General features: G+C 54.9%; 1 protein-coding gene across 6 annotated transcripts; it reads right to left on the bottom strand.

Annotated features, from left to right (window-relative positions):
• Positions 1–760: 760 nt before the first annotated feature.
• On the bottom strand, positions 761–19,584 carry WBP2NL (WBP2 N-terminal like). 6 transcript variants are annotated; one of them, XM_078147693.1, is made up of 12 exons: positions 19,424–19,584; positions 11,784–11,892; positions 11,192–11,333; positions 10,758–10,850; positions 10,493–10,645; positions 8,846–9,124; positions 4,526–4,709; positions 4,072–4,256; positions 1,980–2,285; positions 1,524–1,631; positions 1,219–1,434; positions 761–984 (listed from the first exon to the last, which is right to left on the bottom strand). In XM_078147693.1, the coding sequence occupies exons 1-7, from the start codon at positions 19,486–19,488 to the stop codon at positions 4,705–4,707; spliced, it is 846 nt and encodes a 281-aa protein (XP_078003819.1). In that variant the 5' UTR covers positions 19,489–19,584; the 3' UTR covers positions 761–984; positions 1,219–1,434; positions 1,524–1,631; positions 1,980–2,285; positions 4,072–4,256; positions 4,526–4,704. The 6 variants fall into 6 exon arrangements, with proteins under 6 accessions (XP_078003819.1, XP_078003824.1, XP_078003821.1 ...); XM_078147698.1 differs by lacking the exon at positions 1,524–1,631; XM_078147695.1 differs by lacking the exon at positions 4,072–4,256.
• Positions 19,585–20,706: the final 1,122 nt, after the last annotated feature.

Below are 20,706 nucleotides of genomic sequence, written 5' to 3'. Positions count from 1 at the left end.
AGGTCTGTGACCTTGGTGTCTGGAGTGGAGGCTTCCTCACTCGGTTCGTGGGGGGCTGCCGGCCATCTGGTGTGACCTGTCTGCACAGAAGCTGCCCTCTGAGCACAGGCCATTTTAATTCTCCATCTCTTGTGACAGCAGGCCACACACTAGTCCTCTCTGCCTCCTTCTGGCCCTACAGGCCAGGGACATGCCTAGAGGTGGGCAATGACTATCCCAAGGTCCTATCTGTAGGAGGCTCTGGCTCGGACCCAGGTCTGTGACCTCAGAGCCAGAGGGGCTCCCAGGGCTCCTCCCTGCCTGTCAATTCCTTGGTTCACTGAGGAGGGGCTGAGGATTTCCATGCGGGCTCCCACCCTGAGCCAAGCGCCCCAAAGGCCAATGGCGTGGAAGGCAGCCCTGACTCCACGCAGGACTCCCAGCCGCTGGCCTGGCGCTGATGTTTTCCAGAGAGTATAATAATAACTAACATCTATAAAGTGCGTACTGTGTGCCTGGCACTGTGCTAAGCAGTTCTTCATAACAACCCTGGGAGGGAGATGCTATTATACAATTCTCATTTTACCAGTTAAGGGAACTGAGGCAGACAGGTTAAGTGACTTGCCCAGGGTCAAGCAGTTAGTAAACGTCTGAGGCTGGATTTGAACTCAGGTCTTCCTGATGCCAGGCCCAGCACCCTGTCCACGGTGTCACCTAGAGTCCTCACAGAGGTGTCATGTGTTTGCAGAACCCAGGCAAGGAAAGGGCCAGTCAGCCTAGCGCCTCTCACTTCACTTTATTAACCCCACCAAGGGCCCAGGCTTCTCCTGAAGTGTGACAGCCACATCGGGACCTGGTGGCCCTCAGCCGCCTTGCTCCGTGTTCGTATGGTGCCTGGGAGAGGAGAGAACGGGAGGGCAGGCCGCTGGGTCTGTGCGAAAACAGGAGAGTTGTCTGATACCCCTTCTCCATCTCCTCAGGAAGTGGTGAGAAAGGTGGGCTGCCCTTAGGAGAGAACACAGCGATAAGTCCACGGCCGGGCACGGGCCTGGCCTGGGACGCCGGGTTCTCAGGGGCCCCTTCCCCCAGGGAAAGGGAGTCCCTTCAATCAGGGACCCAGGACCTGGAACCTCCTCCTGCTCTCCAGCCCCTCCCCTCCCTTTCCCCTTGGCCCCCGTGGCCACCAGCCTGGTGCCTCCCCAAAGGGGCAGGTCCTGAGGACTAGGCCCTTCAGCCTGCCTGGCTTCAGTGAAGGTGACTCCTTCCTGCTGCTCCCAGATCTGTACCCCGTGGACCTCAGGAAGAGCAGGCCTGCTCTCCTTCTCCACGGGCCCTGCTGAGTCTGTTTCTTCTTTGCTCACTCCTGATCCAGTGAGGACCCAGAGAACGCAGCTAAGTGCCCAGTGGCAAAGGAGGAAGCGGTCACCCAGAAAAGGGCCCCGATGCTCGCGGTGTCTGTGGGATAGATAGAAGGGGGGACGTTGGTCAGCAGCTTCTTCTCTTCCCCAGGGAAGCCTTCTCTCGGCGCCCCGGATTTCACCTACTATGGAATGGTGATGTTCACTGGGCACTGGGAGGTCACACTCGCCATTCTAGAAGCAATCTGGATCCGGTGATGCAACGGTCGGTGGCCTCTGACTCAGATGCCATGTCTGGGCACAGGTGTCAAGGAGGGCAGAGATGGGGAGGGGCAATGGGGAATAAATGGGTGCCCACCAACCGAGGGCAGGCCAGAAAAACTGTGGCTTTTCAAAGAAATGGAATCGTACTGTCCTTTAAGAACATGACATAGGACTGATTCAGCTGCTGCCCTGAGGGCTGCACCCTTTCCCTCCGCCGACCTGCTATGGGGAGGTCCGGCCATGCTCCTCTCTACTCCATCCTCCCCGGAAACTTCTCAACAGTCAGGGATATCCTCCTCCCAGCCTGCCCTCCACATTCCCCATCAATACACAGAGCGTGCATGGGAAGGGTGGGAACAGACTACAATGACAGCTCACGTGTAGGGAACATATGTGGCCCTCGCTGCTCCCAACTCCAGAATGTGCCTCTCAAAGTCCTTTCTTTCCCAAGGGAGTCTAAGAAAGCTCTCTTCTTCACTGCCAGAGCTGCCTCTCTCTCAAGTTCATAGATGGCTCTTTTCTCTGCTGCAAAGCTCTCATTCCTCCAAGCTGCTTCCTCTCCCCAGTGACCACCCTCTCATTCTGTGTCCGTGTCTGTCTTGAGTGTGTTTCTCTGCTTCCTTGATCTCTCTCAAAAATGACTTTCAAGGGCAGCTAGGTGGTGCAGTGGATAGAGCACTGGCCCTGGAGTCAGGAGGACCTGAGTTCAAATCTGACCTCAGACACATAACACTTACTAGCTGTGTGACCCTGGGCAAGTCACTTAACCCCAATTGCCTCACCAAAAAAAAAAAAGACTCTCAAACTGAATTGGGGATTTCTTTCTGCTGACAGACACAGTGACTAAGATTGAGAGGGCCCTCAGATCCCCAAGAGATGAGAGCTGGGTTTTCCCCTGGCTGCTGGGACTGCTTTCTGCCTCCAGCTCTTGGACTACCATAGCCTGCTGGCTGTGTCTAGGGCTTAGCCATTTAAAACCCCTAGGAATATGACCAATTGTCAGCCCAGCCGAACTCAACGGGACAGAATAGCGCAGCAGATAGAGCCCTGGGCCTGGAATCAGGAAGAGTGGAGTTCAAGTCCAGCCTTGCATGCTTATTAGCTGCGTGACCCTGGGCAAGTCACGTACCCTCTGTTTGCCTCTGTTAAGAACAGCACCTCCCTCCCAGGGCGGTTGTGAATGAGACAATATTTGGAAAGTGCTTAGCGCTACCGTGCTCCTCATCCTCAGGACTCCTTTGTGAAGAAGTCCTTACAGTCTGTGACTCTGTCCTGTGATAATGTTGACTGAGCTGTGTATGTGTGTGTGTGTGTGTGTGTCTGTGTGTGTGTGTGTGTGTGTCTGTGGGTGTGTGGGTGTGTGTCTCTGTGTGTGTGTGTGGGTGTGGGTGTGTGTGTCTCTGTGTGTGTGTGTCTCTGTGTGTGTGTCTCTGTGTGTGTGTGGGTGTGGGTGTGTGTCTGTGTCTCTGTGGGTGTGTGTGTGGGTGTCTCTGTGTGTGTGTGTGTGTGTGGGTGGGTGGGTGGGTGGGTGTGTCTCTGTGTGTGTGTGTGTGTGTCTGTGGGTGTGGGTGTGGGTGTGTGTGTCTCTGTGTGTGTGTGTCTCTGTGTGTGTGTGTGTCTCTGTGTGTGTGTCTCTGTGTGTGTGTGTCTCTGTGTGTGTGTGTCTCTGTGTCTCTGTGTGAGTGTGTGTGGGTGTGTGTGTGGGTGTCTCTGTGTGTGTGGGTGTGTGTGTGTGTGTGTGTGTGTGTGTGTGTGGGTGTGGGTGTGTGTGTGTGTGTCTCTGTGTGTGTGTGTCTGTGTGTGTGTGTGTGTGTGTGTGTGTGTGTCTCTGTGTGTGTGTGTGTCTCTGTGTCTTGGTGTGTGTGTGTGGGTGTGTGTGTGTGTGTCTCTGTGTGTGTGTGTGTCTGGGTGTGTGTGGGTGTGTGGGTGGGTGTCTCTGTGTGTGTGTGTGTGTGTCTCTGTGTGTGTGTGTCTCTGTGTCTGTGTGTGTGTGTGTGTGCGTGTGTGTGTCTCTGTGTGTGTGTGTGTGTGTGTGGGTGGGTGTCTCTGTGTCTGTGTGTGTGTGTGTGTCTCTGTGTGTGTGTCTCTGTGTCTGTGTGTGTGTGTGTGTGTGTGCGTGTGTGTGTCTCTGTGTGTGTGTGTGGGTGTGGGTGGGTGTCTCTGTGTCTGTGTGTGTGTGTGTGTCTCTGTGTGTGTGTGTCTCTGTGTCTGTGTGTGTGTGTGTGTGTGTGTGCGTGTGTGTGTCTCTGTGTGTGTGTGTGGGTGTGGGTGGGTGTGTGTACATGGCGCACAAAACGCGGCTCCTCCCTCTCTGCCACAGGCCTGGCTCGTTAGCTGTGCTGAATATTCACAGCTATCTAGCTGCTAATTCTACAACCAGCTTATGACCAGTCTTGTTATTTAGCGTGTCTAAAGTACTAATTACATCTAAGTTCTGGAAAATACAGAGACAAGCTCCTAGAAACAATACCTCAGGTGAGCTGTGAGCCGAGCCTGCTGACGCCCACCTTAGGCAGAGCCTCTTCAGGCCTTCCTAGGGCCCTTTAAGACAAACCCAGAAGGCATCTCAGCCTGCCCGGGGCCTCTCCTGAGGACAGTCTGGGAGGGGCCAGGCTGGCACTGCCTCGGCCACACCTTGTTGGGAAAACTGCCTGCCTGCAAGCAAGGGCTGATGGTCTGTGAAATGAGGGTGAGGAGAGTGCCCCCCAATCCAGAGCATGCCCTGTACATACACACACGTGCATGTACACACATACACATGCCACACCACCAAACATACATGTGCGCACACGCACACACATACATACACACCCCCATCACAACCATCAGAGACAAACAGAGGGCTTGCTCTCTGTCCTTCATTGCTCCCAGAAGCCCCCCACGCCCCCCACGCCCCACCTCCTACAATCCCAGCTCCCGCTCACCTGGGTCCAGATGCTTTGCAAGGCTGGGTTGTCGGCCGGACACGTGGGCCAGAGCCGCAGGGGACGAGACAGCATCATGCCTGTTACATCTGGGGGGCTGTCCCCTCAGCCCAGCGAGGCTCCTGCCCCCACACGAAGGACCAGAGCGGTGGACCGCTTACGAAGTCTTCGCGCCATCATCATTCTATCAGGAAGGACAGCAGCCACAATAATTAAGGCAGGTTAGTTGATTTTTTTTTAAGACAAGTTGTATCATTCTTTTATTTTTATATCACCTTCATTTCCAAATAAACGTTCCCCCTCTCCTGTCTTATCATTATAAGAACACAATATCGTAAGAAAAAAAGGAAGAAAAACAAGCCATCCAGTAAAACAAATCAACCTATCGTCAGCTACTGCAACAGTGTATGCAGCGTTCCACATCCACAGCCCACCGCCTCTGCAGAGAGGGAGGGAGGGGCATTTTCTCATCCCTCCTTTGGGCCCCGCCTGGTCATCGTAACTGCACAATATTCGCACTCCTGGGGCTATCTTGTTGACCTTCCCGTGTAAGCCTGGTGCTGTTTCCCTGGGTCTGCTTCCTTCCCTCTGCATCAGCTCACAGGCATCTTCCAGGGCTTCTCCATTCAGCATTTCTTACACACACTGACAGCCCGCCATGTTCGTGAACCCCGAGTGATGGGCATCTACTCTATCGCCAGCTCTTTGCTGCTATCAGTGGTGAGGCGTAAGAGCCTTGGGGCATCAGCCTAGCAATGGGGAATCTCTGGGTCCTTCCAAACCACTTTCCAGAATGGCTGGATCAGACCACAGCTTCAGCAGCAGCACACGGCAGTGTCTCAAGACACTCCAGGATGATTTCTACTCTTTAGAATACTACCCCAACATCAACTGGCTCCCCTTTCCTATCGAGGTTCCAAGAAATTTAGAAAACTGCCCCATCCCATCCTCACCTCCCCCACCTCCCAATTGATGGTCAGAGTAGAAACCCTATCACCTACTTTGGGGAAACCTTATTCTCTTTTTCTTTTTTATTTTTAGGCAATTGAGGTTAAGTGACTTTTTCAGGGTCACACAGCTAGTAAGTGTCAAGTGTTTGGTCTGAGACTGGATTTGAACTCAGGTCCTCCTGACTTCAGGGCCAGTGTTCTATCCACTGCGCTACCTAGCTGCCCTGGGAAACCTTATTTTCACTAAAACTAGGGGTCAAAATTGGAGGGAAAATCTTTGCATCAAATAATTTTTCATCAGATATACAAAACCAAGAGTCATTCCCAGTAGACAAAAGGTCAAAAGATATGAACAGCTCTCAAGAGAAGAGCTGCAAACTATTAACAGCCATAAGAAAGATTTTTAATAATTAATCATAATAGCTAGGACTTTGATACACCTTAAGGTTTGCAAGGAGGCAGCTAGGGTGGCCCAGGCTAGAGCGACGGGCCGGGAGTCAGGAAGACCTGAGTTCAAATCTGGCCTCAGACATTTACTAGCTAGGTGACCTTGGGCAAGTCACTTAACCTCTGGGAAAAGTGACTAAAATGTCCATACCCTTTGACTCCCAGATTCTGCTGCTGGGCAAACACCCCAAGGAGACCAAAAAGAAAGCCCACACACATGTTGAAGTATCCACAACAGCCTTTTTTGTGGTGGCAAAGAGCTGGGGAGAAAGTCATTGCCCACTGAACAGTACAAGTGAATGTGATAGGCTATTGCTCTGTAAGAAAAGACCAGTACTTGTGGGAAGACAGAGAGGAAGCATGTGGCACCAGGTAAAGGATTTACTCCAAGTCCTAGAGGAACAAAACAGTCAGCCGAAATCTAATGCATGACCACCAAGCTTGACCTCCCAAAGTGGAGAAAAGGCTCCTCCTTCCTTGCCTGGGGATAGGGTGGGGGGGGGGCGATGGGTACAGAATGTTGCATACACTGCCAGGCAGACACATTAACTGGTTTTGCTGAACATTTTTTCTTTTTAAATAAATGAATATATATATATATTTAAGCATTGACTCTCTGGGGAGGAGGGATATATTCAGAAATGAATAGGATACAATAAAGGGCATCAATTAAAAAAAAAAAGAGACAATCTCCCTGTCTCAGACAGCCTAGTGCTCAGTGCTGGGGAGGTGAGGTATTGCACAACCTCCTCATTTACAAGGAAGGAAATGAGGTCCGCTGTCCTCAATCCCCAGTTCCCAGAATTCCTGGGGAAGCGGGAGTCAGACTGTGTCCTTTGGGCGTGAGGAGGCTCTCTCCCACTACTCTAGGGCCCTAAGGCTTCCCCAGCACAGCCCCTGACTCACAAAGCTGTGAGGCAGGTGATACAAATGTGACTGGTCTGGCCTCGCTTTACCGAGGCCCAAACAGGGCTCAGAGAGATTCTGACTGCTCAGCCTCTCCTACAGCTGGTCAGAGGCAAGGCTGGCACCCGGGTCTTTGCCTCCCAGATTCTCTGTGACAGCAACAGGGCCCCATCTGTCATCGAGTCACAAGCGATCAGCCTCTGATGACAAGACTGAGCAGACTGCCCTTGTGGCGTCCATGGCTGTCTGAGAGACTTGCTCCCCCTGCCCAGAGCCCCTCAAACTGAGGGTGGGAAGGGAGCTTGGAGGCCGAGTCTGGAGCAGAAGCTAGCCCTTGGCATGTGCTCCCAGCCCCACGGCAGTCCCAGCCAAGCCTTCGCTCACTGCTCCCACACAACTGCCCACACATGCTCAGAAGCAGCTCTCACGTCCTCTCCGAGTCAGGATAGACAGGTCCTGTTCCTTTACTTCAGCCTCCTACAGGAAGCAATGTGGGGCAATGGGAAGAGCCCTAGAGCCAGAGCAAGCAGATTCACATTCAGCCTCTGATCTTTACTACCTGTGTGACCCTGAGCAAGTCATTCACTCCCCTGAGCCTGTTTCTCACTCTATAAAATGAGGTGGCAGGACCAGATGATTCTTACAAAATCCAACACACACACACACACACACACACACACACACACACACACACACGACTGTTATGGCATTCCAGGCCTTTCACTACCCTGGCTGCCCTCCTCTGGACACTCTCTAACTTATCAACGTCCATCTTAAACCTCGGTGCCCAGAGCAAAGCACAACGTCGCTTCAGATGAGGGCAGAGGAAAGGAGGAGGGTAACTTTCCCCTCCCCACACCTGGAAACTGGATCCCAAGGTCTCCTTACTTCTTCTGGCTGCTGCATCACAACTGCTGAGCTGTATTTAGTTTGTGGTCCACTAAGACCCCATCTTACACTTGTGAAGCTGGTCTCTCGCACCCAAGTACAAGATTCGATGCTTGGATTCCCCTTTGACGACTGGAGCCTCCCTTTGGGTGGGTGATCCAATCTCTCGTTCCGGGTTCCTGCCCTACCTGTTCCTGACATGTTTGCATGAGGGGAGGGGAAGGGAAGGGCTCTCCTTGTGAACAGGGCAGTTCTACCATTTCCCTTCCCCCCTCCAATTTCTTATATTTAGTGGATTCTTCAAACTTGCCCAGCTCGCCTCTCCCATCAGTTGAGCCCCTTTGGATTTAGGGGAAGGGTCCTGGCGGCTTTCTGCGTGGCTTCCCGTGATGGCTCTGCATGAGACTTTTCTCCTTGGGATGCTCAGACCGTCACCTTAGTCTTTGGGGCCCGCTTCCTAACCAATGTGTGGAACTTCATTTCTGCCAGGGAATCCTGGGTCCTCTAGGATAAGGCCAAAGCTCCTGTGAAGGGCGAGGGCTGCCCCCCACCCCACACCATGCTTGCCCTTTTCCTCCTTTGGCCTTCTCCTTCAATGGCTGATCTCACCCCAGGGTCAGGGGCTCTAACCTGCTGCTCCTGCACGTCCCTGGCAGTCCCCCATGGGGTCACCCTCTGGCCTTGGGTCTGCTAGCTCTCCGACAAGCTCCTTGAGGACAGCCCTCCTTTTTGGACCTGTCCTGGTCTGTGAAGAAGCTACTGGATTCTCTGACTGATTTGTGATGACCTCGGAGCACAGATGGTCAGGGTGGAGGGGAGGGGTTCTCCAGCATCCCTGAGTCCAACCCCTCAAGGCCAGCTTCAGCCTCCTTGTGGCCAGAGCAAGGAGAGGGATGAAGCCCAGAAGGGCAGCCCCTCCTGGCCCACCCAAACATCGGCCTTCAAAGCCAAGCCCTAAAGTACTCAGCTGCCCCACGCAGCTGGTCAAAGACAGAGTTTCCTGGTGAAGTCTAGACTCAGGCTTAGAAGGCCCCCTTCCCCATGGTTAGGCTCTCTCCCTTCCCACGCACAACCCCCTGGACAGCTAGATAAGCCTTTGGGCCCATCTTTCTAAACGCCTTTTTCTTACCTGGGCTTCTGGGTTCTGATTGGCTGGTAGGGGTTTGGGGGCCAGAAGGGTCACTGTTTGTGGCCCGGGCAGGAGGCTGCCCTGCACTGGAAAATGCCGGGGTTCTGTATTCAGGAGGAGGGGCTCCGTATCCAGGGGGAAGGTGCACGTATCCAGGGATATATCCAGGGGGAGGGGGAATAAGACCACGGGGAGGAGGTCCGTATCCAGGGGGAGGGGGTTCAAATCCAGGGAGAGGAATCCCGACCCCAGCGGCCAAGGTAGTAGCCATCTGATACCCTAGACAACAAAGAGGAAAAACAGTGTGTTGCGTGTGACTTACATGGCGCTCAGCATTGGGCTAGCTTGGGGGAGACTCCTGCCCAGGCCTCTGGGACCTGCCATACTCATCATCCAACGGGACACAGGTGCCAAGTACCCAAGACGGGGGCAAGCCCACTGACTCAGCAGAATCAGGGGATGCGTCATGGAGAAAGGGGCCCCAGAACCCCAAGGAGGGAGGCCGGCTGAAGCTGGGGACAGAAGAGAGATGGGGTTTCAGGCACAAGCAACAGTGTAGGAAAACAGGGAGGGTACTAAGGGCCCGAAGGCAGCAGCAGTCTGGCTGGGCCCCAGGCCTGGGGAACGGGGGTACAGAGTTAACATATCTAGAAAAGGGGCCAAGAACACGGTGCTTTACTAGGCAGGTAGTAGGGATTCACTGGAGGCTTTGGAGCAGAGAAGGGTTCTGAGGATGGCCAGATCTCTGCAGAAGCAAGTAGAGGGGGTCTCGGAGGGAAGGAACAGCAGTGGGGAGGGATTCTTCCATGATAAATATCACCCAGGCAGGGGGTAAAGAAGCTGTGGACACGGGTGGGGAGAGATGTGAGGTGTGGCATGGCCATATTCAAGGGACTGATCTTGAGAGGTCCAGGATCAGGGGCCCTCGTCCAGCCTTCTCTGACTACAGAGGAGGAAACGGAGCCTAAGGGTGGGGAGGGGGGCCTGCCATAGGGCACATAGGTAGCAAGCAGTAAAGCCAGGATTTGAACCCAAATCCACGCTCCCCAATCTTCCTCCTGCCCCATTCCCCCCACCCCCTGCCCCTGAATTTCCCATATGGCTCGGCCTGTACTCTGCCTAGGGATTTGTCATGTCTACTATTGGGATGACAGTTATTTGGGAGGTGTCCTACAGGACCACAGGCTTCCGACGATGGTGTGGAACAGACAGGCCCCAGGTACACAGGGGAAGGCCAGAAGGAAGGGCCGGTTGTGGGGAGGGCAAGGAAGGAGCTCAGCTTTTGACGTGTGGCATCAGAGATGCTGGTGGGCTGAGAGGCCCTCAGAGATGGGGCCCAAGTGAGCTCATCACTGGGATGCATGACAGAAAGGAGGAGCCTGCGTCTCTGTCTGCAAACCCCAGCCCCTTCTGGGGCAGCTAGTCCATACTGGCACAGGCACACAGACCACGGAGTGGAATGACCATGGAGAGACACTTGTCCTGGGGGGTCTAAAGGGGGATGCACAGCAGAGATGGAAGGGATGAGGGGACCCCCTCGCCTGATGGCTGGACTCCTTCCCTGGAGAAACCGTGGCCTCCCCACCATCTGCCCTGGCCCAGGCTGCTATCCAGAGACCCCCTGGGCCTGGCCAGGCTGCACCTCACCTGGGGGGGTTGGCATGTAGGGACAGTTGTTGGGCATCACGTAGATGAGCTGGGTGGCGCCCAATGGGACCCTCGGTAGGTTTGCGGTGAAGAAAATGGTGGCCTCGGGGCTGAAGCCAAAGAGCGTCACTGGTGGTGGGAGCCCTTTAGCAGCTGAAAAGCAAGAGGGGTTCCAAGGGAAGCTCACAGAGGGGCCACAGCCCCCATGATCCCACCATCGAGGATTTATCAGGCGCCTCCGGACACCTCAGATGGTGCCACTCACCATTGGAGGCACATGCCATCATCAGCCGGCCAAACTCAATGGCGCCTCCACTCCGGAAGGTCAGCCTGAAGGTGGCCTCTCCTTCCCAGCCCCCTGGTGGGTGAAAGAGCACAGACCTGATGAGCTTGGCATCATGGGCATGCAGGGGAGGGTGAGGAGCTGAGCCGGGACCTTGGGTGGCATGTGGGGAAGGGCGAGGGGCTGAGCTGGGACCTTGGGTGGCATGTGGGGAGGGGGAGGGGCACAGGGTGACACATGGGGGAGGGGGAGAGGCTGAGCCGAGGCCTTGGGTGGCACATGGGGAAGCGGAGGGGCACAGGGTGGCACACGGGGGAGGGGGAGAGGCTGAGCCGAGGCCTTGGGTGGCACGTGGCTCGGGCTCAGGGATGCCCACTGGGACCCCCCCCAGCTCATGTGCCAAGGGTGGTACTCACCATCTGGCGCAGCGGAGACGACCCCTTTCAAGTAGTTAGCGCCAAAGGTGGGCTGCTCAACTGTACAATCCCTCATTCGATTGAAGGGAATCATGAAGGACATGACAGAGTCCTTGGTAGGGTAAGAGGCCACAAAGATCACCTAGGAGGCCGGGTGCAGGGAGGGCGGGAAGGAAGGGGAGGGAAGGTCGGGTAAGAAACAGTGCCTGGGACCAGGAGACTGAGGAGGAAAGGACAAAGCTGTCTCCGCCAGCAGCCAACCTGGGAGCTAGCAGCGGACGTGTCTCTACCGCTGCCCCACACGGACACTTACATGGGCAGGTGGCTCCCCCCTCCAAGGGCCCCACACCTTGCCAGGAGCCAGGAGGGCTCAGGGTCAGAGGCAAGACTCGAGCCCACATGCCCCTGGCTCTCGGCATCCAAAGCCCCATCTGGAAAACAGAAATCCAAGCCGTCTGCCTCAGGAGCTGGTCCCGAGGAAGGGAACACTGGATGGACCCCAGGGACAGCCCTCCTACCCCCCATGCCGGGAAGCCCCACGGGAGGCTTAGAGACGCCCAAGGACAAGGCCCTGAGCTGAGGGCTCCGTTACCCGGTATGGAGTGAGGTACACCTTCCCCTTCTTGGGGTTCTTGAAGAGGGGGGACAGTTGAGACATGTTGGAGAAGGAGAGTTCCACGTTTTCACAGCGCATCAGAAGACTGTAGGGAAAGAGGAGGACGCCGGAGGGTGCGAGGTCATCTCTGCTGTCCAGCCCTAACCCTAACCCTCCCTTGACCCCAGTGAGCTCACTGCCCTCTTTCTCTTGTCTGTTTAGCAGCACATCCTATTGTTTCTAGCTCCCAAAGGCTCACTGCCCTGAGGCAGACAGTGACCCATCCTTCAGAAGCTGCCCCCACCAACCCAGTGGTGCCCACAGGCACTGGGGCTGCCTAGCTCTTATTGCCCACCCCCACCACAGGACCCATCACACGCATCCTGTACACTTTTCCATCCCTCGCTGGTGCCTTGTGCCCACCCTACACCCCTCCACCTTTCTGAGAACAACCGACCCCAATGATGGCCATGAGGAGAATCTGAGAAAGAACCAGGAGCGCTTCTGCAGACACCCCTCTACTGCAGACCAGTCACCCGAGTGACAGAAAGATGCCAAGGAGGCAAGATTAGACAGTCAACGCCCATTTATTAAGCACCTACTATGTTCCAGGCACCAAGGTACAAAAAGGCAAAAGACCACCCCTGCCCCCGCCCCGGCAGCTGAGGTCCCCCAACTCCCAATCCAGTGCCTTCCCCCCAGACCACAGCGAAGCCCCCTCCAAGGCGCTCCTGTTGGCAGAAGATGCCCAAGTTAAGGACATCACATCGTCAGACACAACAGAGAACCACAATGACTCAAAACAGAGCAGTCTGACAATCCGGCAAATGAATGAAAACTGCCTGGTGGCCAGACTGTCCAGCGAACGCACTGGTACCTCTGCTTGGGACAGGATGTGGGAGAAAAATGGGAGGGGCCCAGGACTGGAGAGGAAGGAGGAAGCGAAAGAAACTGCGTTTGGGGAATCCACAGGGCAGAAGACACAGAGGTGAGTCAGGAGACAAGAAACGCTGCTTCAGGGTTTCTTCTGCGATTTTTCTGGCCGGGTGGTGCAGTGGAGAGAGCACCAGCCTGGAATCAGGAAGACCTGAGTTCAAATCCTGCCTCAGACACTAGCTGCATGACCTTGGGCAAGTCACTTTACCCTGTTTGCCTCAGTTTCCTCATCTGTAAAATGAGCTGGAGAAGGAAACAGCCCACCACTCCAGTATCTCTGCCAAGAAAACTCCAAGTGAGTGAGTCAGACACAACTGAAACTACCGAACAGCAAAAGCAGAAAGTACTGAAGGGGATATTTCTTCATGCGGAAACCAGGGAAGACCACGTCCATTTCCACAGGCTTGGCTATGGTCAAAGGGCCTGACTTTCTGGAAAGTGAATAGGGTGGCTGATTCTTGAGATTAAAAACGGTGAGCTTAGCTTGGGTTCTAGGCCAATTCTAGACTTTGCTATTAAAAAGAGTGTCTGTTAGCCGGAGAAAAGGAACCGGTTTGGAAGGGGAAGCCAGCATGAGCTGGGGGTGTTCTGATAATCCCGCTTCCTTCTGTAATCAGCCACCGGGCTGGTGAATCACTGAATGTGGTCATCTCCATCTATGCCTGATTTCTAAGCAAATATTTGACCAAGTTTCTCCCATGATCCTTCTGAATACAGGAGAGATAGGAGTATAATTGGGTCGTTCCAGCACGAGGTGGAGCGGTAGGTCCAAAGAGGAGTGATTAATGACAGAGGTCTCTGTTGGAGGGCCCCAGGGATCTGCCCTCGGCCCTGAGCTGTTCAACACAGTCATGATTAGTGAGTAGGCTAAAAGCATAAATGGCCTGTTTAAAAAACCAGATTTTCAGGTCATGCGCACCTAGGAGAGAGAACTAACACAGCAGGTAAGATAGCGCCTTGCACAAAGCTGGTGCTTAATAAAAATGCTCGCTGACTGAGCAAGTTGAAGACAGAATTAGCCGCCAAAATGCACTCAGTAGGTCAACATACTGGCATGACTCTAATCATATGAAAGTTAATGAGGATGAATGTAAAATCCCACATCGGGGTTTTGAAAAACAGGCCTCTGCCAAGCAGAGAAAGGAGAAGCCTGGGTAGGCAATCGGTCCTGTGAAAAAGCTCTGGGAGTCTCAGTGGACTGCAAGTTAGTAAGATATGAACGGCCAAAGAGCCCCCAAATCTCATGCCACCTTAAGCCCAGAGGCAGTGTGGCAAAGCAGATGAAGAGCCGGCCTTGGATTCAGCAAGCCCAGGCTTCAGGCCTCTCTTAGGGCCCCAGGTGCCCCTCTCAGAACAGATGCCACAGAAGAGTTTCTGGCCTGCAACAGTAGAGGGATGTTCCTTATCTGGGAGTCCCCTCACTCATGAAATCTTGGGCTGTGTTGAGGACAACATCAGTGGATCCAGAAGGAGGAAGGGGACTGTGTCACTGCCCATGCCGGAGCTCCACGTTCAGTTCTGGGGGCTGGGAAAGCGCCGACTAGCTGGGGAGGGTCCGGAGGAGAGACAGTAAAGGACCTGAGAATGCTGTCGCTTCCTGACCGAGTAGGGGCAGAAGGGACCCTTGGAAGATGCAAGAGCCATCACTGAGGGTCTGAGGGAGTGCTATGGGAAAGAGCGGGGGGCCCCAGACTGTTAGCCACAAAGAGAGGCAGGGATGTTGGCTCCGGGGTCTGGAGAACCCTGCCAGTGATCAAACATGTCCCAAACTGGGTGGCTGGCACAGGGCCCATCCCTGTGCAATGACCACTTGTCCAGCGTGTCAGACATGGTGTGGAGGGTCAAGAACACTGGCTGGGTGGCTGCCAAGGTCTCTTTTCAATGACTGTGAAACACATGGCACTGAACGAGGTCTGGAGGACCAGGGAGCCTTGGGCTGGGCAGAGATAGAGGTGAGAAGGCCTCCCGGGCAGGTGGGGTGTAGTCAGACTCCAGCTTGACCTTTGTAACGCTTTGTAAGATGTGGGTAAAGGAATGCTGGAAATGGGGGCCCTAGATTAGGAGTGGGAAGGGAGGAAACTGAGGCAGCTCACGGCCACACAGCTAGTCAGAAGCAGAGCTGGGGGGCAGCTAGGTGGTGCAGTGGATAGAGTACTGGCCGTGAAGTCAGGAGGACCTGAGTTCAAATCTGGTCTCAGACCAAACACTTGACACTTACTAGCTGTGTGACTCTGGGCAAGTCACTTAATCCCAATTGCCTTAAAAAAAAAAAGCAGAGCTGGGATTCGAACCCAGGTCTGCTGACTCTCGGTCCAGAGCTCTCTCCACTCCAACAAGGATTGGGCCTACTCCCTACAGAAGTGAGCTGGTCTTGCAGCCTCTGACCCATCCTGGCCGTGTGACCCTGGGTAAGTCCTTGACCTCTCAGTTCTCTGGGATGCAGAGGAGGGGCTGACCTGCACTGGGAGAGAGAGTTTCCTCACTTGGAAAGAGCCAGTGCCCATCCCCAGCTAAGGAGTTTAGATTTTATCCTGCAGGCAGCGGCGGGATGTGGTCAAAGCTGGACATTAGGGTCGCCATCGAGGCACCTGCCGGGTGCCACTCCTTAGAGATACAAAATAAACTGACATGAAGTCGTTCCTGCCCTCAAGAAGCTTACACTCTAGTGGGGAGGGGACCGTGACAACACAACTAGGTACGCACAAGACAGAAGGGACAATGAGGGCGCCGCTATGGCGGGACCTGCCCAACCTAGCATCTGGGTGGTCGGAACGCAAGGAGAACAAATGGAAGGGGGACACGTCCGTGGGAGGGAGGCCAGCTGCCAGCAGCTGGTGTCTCCAAGGGGTGAGGGCCTCACTCAGGATCACACAGCCAGGATGGGTCAGAGGCAGGATCTGAACCCAGAACTTCCAGGCTGCAAACTGAGCTTAGAACTGGACAGTTGGGAAGAGGGGAGCGCCCACTGGGCAGCCGGAACAGGAGAGGGAGCTTCCTGCTAGGACTCCACCTTAGAAATCTCCTTCCTGGTTATCCACATTCCCTCTGAGATGATCTCCCTTGTTCATATAGAGATGTTCGCTACCGACCCCTCCACAGGACGTGTGAGCTTCTTAAAAGCAGGATTGCTTTGTGTCCCTAGAGCTTAGCGTCCTAGACAGTCCTTGGCACACAGCATGTGCTGAATAAGTGCTTGCTGACCCACTAAGGGACAGTCTGTTTTAAGCACCCCCTGGGCAGCTGGAGATGTGCAACTGGAGCTAGGGGGAGAGGCCAGGGCTGAGACACCTGCAGAGAGGTACTCATTAAGCTGATGAGGGAGAAAAATAGAGAAAAGAGAAGGGTGTCTAGGACAACACCCTGGGGAGTGCCCCAAGCGAGGGGCAGAGGGGCCAAGAAGGCCAAGGCCCGAGAGAAGACTCCTGATGAGGCCGCAGTTAGGAGACTGCCAGTCACTTTGGAGAGAGAAGTTTCAGTTGGGTGCTGAGGCTGGAAACTGGCCTCTGGAAGAGAGGGGAAAGAGGGAGTGGGGGCAATCAGCACAGATGGCTTCTCCTAGGCATTTGCCTAAGATGAGGAAGAGGTCACAGGAAGGCAAGGCCAAGGACCTGCCCAGGCCAGGGCGTGGTGTGTCCCTGCCCACAGAGGTGGGATGACAACAGCCACCTCATCACGGCCCCTTCCAGGTCAGGCTGGCAGGCACCCCATCCACACTGGGCCTGGCTCCACCTGAGAATGTCCTTTCAGAACCTCTTTGAGGCCACTCCACAGGTACCATTCAGCACTAGTAAAAGGTCCCAGAGGGTGCCTAAAACAGGCAGTGCCCATCAAAAGGGAGTAATTCCCTCCCTCTTGCCACCAAGAGCGGGAACATTCCACCCTGAGCTCACGTACAGGGGAAAGAACCTGAATCTGGGGTCTTGAGACCTCGGTTTGCATCACAGCACCTCGTTTCAATGGCCACAAGACTGTGGGCAAGTCATTCCCCTCTTTAGCCTCGGTGTCCTCATCTGTAAAATGGGCATTGTGGTACTTATTTCACAGACTTGTTGGGAGGGAAACACTTAGAAGTAACCCACGAAGCCCCAAATCCATGTGAGCCTTCACCTCCTCGGGAGCTAAATCTGGAAGCCGATGTCACAGGGCTAAAGGTGGATGAATTTTCAAAGCTGGAGTCTTGGAGCCGTTTTCTCCCCGAGGCAGCTCAGTTGTTAAGAAGGTCTTCATGTTGAGCTGGAGTCTTCTCCTTTTTAAATCTGCCCAGTTCTCCTCCCCAGGCACAGGCAGAACAAAGCTGATCCCTCTTCCACGTGATGACTTTAAAATGGAACAAAAACCTAGACCAGTAGAGCCCTGCCCTGGTGAGCGGGCACCCAGGCACCGTCTTGGAAAGGATTTCACTGCAGGACAGAGGGCAGGGGGGTGGGAGGCAAAGCCGGTGCCCAAATACGACCCCAAACAGAGCACCACAAGTGAAAAACGGCCAGTTCATCACCTGACAACGTCCTACTGGAGCTCTCTGGGAAATTCCGTCCAAGTGGCTTGGGTACGGACAGGATGTTCAAAGTACAAATAGCACTGGGGTCTGATGGCCTGACTGCACGAATGAATGGAGGCATGAAGGAGTGAATGACAACTAACAAGAACTAATAATAACTAACAGTCATTCATGTTTTCACTCGAGCCCTTGGGGCAACGATTGCCCCTCCTCCAGTGTGGGTGCCTTGCACTGTTCACGGTACCCCAACCGGCCCAGGAATCCCCTCTCCGTCAGCCTGACAATGGGGCTTAAAGACCTCCCCCCATTCCGCTTCGGGATAGTTCCGACTGATGGATCCACACAGTAGGCACTTAATAAATGCTTGTGGATTTCATTCAGTACTATAGCAAGCATTAGAGCAAAGCACCTCACGCCCAGTCCGGCTAGAAGAGCTCACAGTCTGCGTCAGTGGGAAACTAAATGTGAATCGCCCAAGAATAAACGACCCGGCAAAGCGGCACCCGCTAACGGCGGCCCCCTCGGGCACCAAGGCCCTGCCTTTACACGAGAGGGGCGGCTAGGCTCGGGGTCACTCGGGGGCCGGGGGGCTGCCCTGCCAGGCTCGGAGGGTCTCGGGAGGCTCAGCCGCTCTTTCTCCAAACAAACGTGGCAGCCCCAAGCCACAAAGGCCCTCACTCTTCTGACATTATGATGTCACACTGAGCAGTTCTTCAGAATCATTCACTGAGGGAGGTCCGGGCTCAGGTATCCCCCTTCCAGGCGCTGTTATCATGCCCATGGCATCGATGTGGAAACCCAGGCTGAGTGAGGTTAAGGGTCACAGAGCCGGAACGTGCTGGCGGCAGGATCTGAGCTAGGGTCTTCCCGACCAAGCCCAGCGTCCCTGCTCCTCCACCTAGCTGCTGGTTACGGCTCAAGGTAGGCACGTAACCGAGTCACCAAAGACACATGGCGCCCAGTCTGGGGAAGCCCAAATTAATGAAGAGGAGGGGCAGCCGGGGAAGACAAAAGGCAGGCGGAGCTGCTGTCCTGGGAGCTGTGGGAAGAGGAGGATGGGATGGGGAGTGAGGATGTGATGCCCGACTTAAGTGTGTGAGAGGCTCTCAAGCGCAAGGGGGCAGAACCGGAGCTAGCGGCCCGTCTGGGAACCCTGCCTAGTGACTGCAAACCCTCCACAGAGGTCTTCAGGAGATACTCCCAAATCTAGTTAGACCTCCCCAGAGGTTAAGTGACTCCTTCAGGGCCACATAGCTAGTAGGTGACTGAGGCTGAGGTCTGACTCAGCTAAGTTTTAGTTGCTTTAGTTTGATGAATATGACGAATGTCCTTTATGATGGAATATTCAATAAACGGTCACCTTTAAATAACCGAATGCCCTGGGGGCTTACCCTAACGAAATAATACATCCCCAGGAGGGTAGATGAGCCCCAAAAATAATAACAAGGGGACAAAGGGAGGGCCATGATTTAAGCCAGTGTGGAGATGGTCGGTCCTTCCAGATGCCACTCAGGAGTTTTCCTCAGTCACATACGACTGCAGCTGCAAGTTCCCTGATGAACTTCTAATGCGCTTGTCGGTATCACATGCACAAGCGACACACAGGGCTGGCCGCGTCTCCGCGTCCTCAGCCTGCGGTACAAGGCCAAGGCGGGCTTCTTCCTTCCCGATCCTCCCGGATCTCTTCTGAGACTCTCACCCCTCCCTGCTGCCCTGCCAGAAATCACCGCCTCCTGGTTCTCCTCCTCCCCTCGTTCTGTCCCGGGCCCTTCTCCTCTTCTGCCTCTCGGTGCTCTCATTCAACAACCAGCCGGCAAAACACTCTGTGCGCCAGGCACTTGCCGCGCTAAGTGCCGGGGATGCGAGGAAAAGCCAGGGCAGGGTCTCCTGCCCTCGAGGAGGGGCCACATTAACCCCTAGGCTGGTACGTGGAAAGGCACTCTGAGGAGGAAAGGAAGGGGCTGGTGGGATGGGGAAGGCCGGGGACACTGAAAGGGGCAGGCAAAGCCGGAGACGGCCCCTCTCCGGAATGCCTCCCCTTCCCCTCCCCACCAGAGGGGGCGCGCGCTCCATGCGCCTCTCCATGGGCGGAAGAGGTGTGGCCTGCCGCGTTGACCCGCCTGCGAGGGGAGGGGCAGGCTCAGAGGCTGTTCTTCCCTCCCTGCAGGCCCCGCCCCCCCGTTCGCTCGCTCCCGCCCCGCACCTCTCGCCCGGCGGGATGATGGCGAAGCCGCGGCGTTCTTCTATGTGGTGCTGGTTCACCGCCATCTTCGCCCTTCCGGGGCGGGCCGCCCCTGGCCGGGGACTGGGGAGAGAAGGGGAAAGGAGGAAGGGAGAGGGGAGAGGGGAGGGGAGAGGAAAGGGGGGAGGGGGGGCGGAGTCTGCTCCGCGAGGGGCAGGGTTCCCGGGGCCGGAGAGATTATGGCGCAGGCGCGGGGAGAGAGCGAGAAAGCGATAGGGTGAGGCTGCTCCGTCACGTGGGTCTTCTAGGCGGAGCCTGATCCGGACACGCCCCCCCCCTGGGTGGGGAAAGGGACGGGCCGAGAGAGACAATGCAAATGATGGGGAGGGAGGGAGAGCGAGCCGCCGGGCCGTTGGCCTCCGAATCCGACCTTTCCTGGGCCCCGCCCCTCGTTGTTTGTGCGAGATAAAGGTTTAACCTAAGGGCCGGTTAACTGTCGAGTCGTGGGTTCGAATTCAGCCTCTGGCTGTGTGACCTTGGAAAAACCCTGCAACCTCTCAGGACTCCAGAGTCCTTATCTGTAAAATGGGTCTAATAATACCTTTCCTACTCCCCCTCAATGATAGGGCCTTCTCTCTGAGACTGTCCTGTTTATCCTGTACAAAGGTACAAATTGGTTCTCTCCCCCATTAGACTGTGAACTCCATGAGGGCAGGGACTACCACAATGCCTGGCACACAGTAGGCTCATAATGCATGCTTATTCCCTTCTCAGCCCACCCCCTCCTTTCCAGAGGGTTGGGGTAAGGTGGCCTTGGATTCAAAAAGCTCTGGGTTCAAATCCCAGCTCAGACACTTTGTAGCTCAGTAATCCCTTGAAGTTCCTTCACCTCATTGCCTCAGTTTCCTCCTCTGTAAAATGAAGGGATTGAATTCGATGGCCTCAGGTCTCTTCTAGCTCCAGATCTGTGGCTTTATGATAGGATAAAGAGCTATGGTAATTAGAGCACTGGGCCTGAAGGCCTCAAGACCCAAGTTCAAGTCCACACACTCACTAGCTGAGTGGCTCTGGGCAAGTCACTTCACCCCTGCCTGACTCCAATTCAACAGCTGTAAAGTGAGGGATCCTAGCATCTTCTTCCCAGGGGTGTGGTGAGGATCAGATGAGATCATATTGGTAAAGCACCTGGTACACAATCGGTGTCACATAAATGCTTGTTACGATTAAAACATCTCTATACAGATTAGCTATTATTAAAATATGTAAAATGCTTGGCTCAATTTGCATTTAATTTTCTATGTTTG

Source organism: Phascolarctos cinereus, unplaced genomic scaffold, assembly GCF_003287225.1.
Source record: "Phascolarctos cinereus isolate Bilbo 61053 unplaced genomic scaffold, phaCin_HiC Scaffold_1;HRSCAF=81, whole genome shotgun sequence".
Classification (NCBI taxonomy): Eukaryota; Metazoa; Chordata; class Mammalia; order Diprotodontia; family Phascolarctidae; genus Phascolarctos; species Phascolarctos cinereus.
This window is presented reverse-complemented; position numbering and strand designations above follow the sequence as displayed.

Excerpts from the sequence above, each read along its gene's own strand:
- WBP2NL (XM_078147693.1), bottom strand. The coding sequence starts at position 19,488 with ATGGCGGTGAACCAGCACCACATAGAAGAACGCCGCGGCTTCGCCATC. Across the intron at positions 10,646-10,757 it reads GATGGCATGTGCCTCCAATG|CTGCTAAAGGGCTCCCACCA; the intron begins GTGAGTGGCACC and ends CTTGCTTTTCAG. Across the intron at positions 9,125-10,492 it reads CTACATGCCAACCCCCCCAG|GGTATCAGATGGCTACTACC; the intron begins GTGAGGTGCAGC and ends TTTGTTGTCTAG.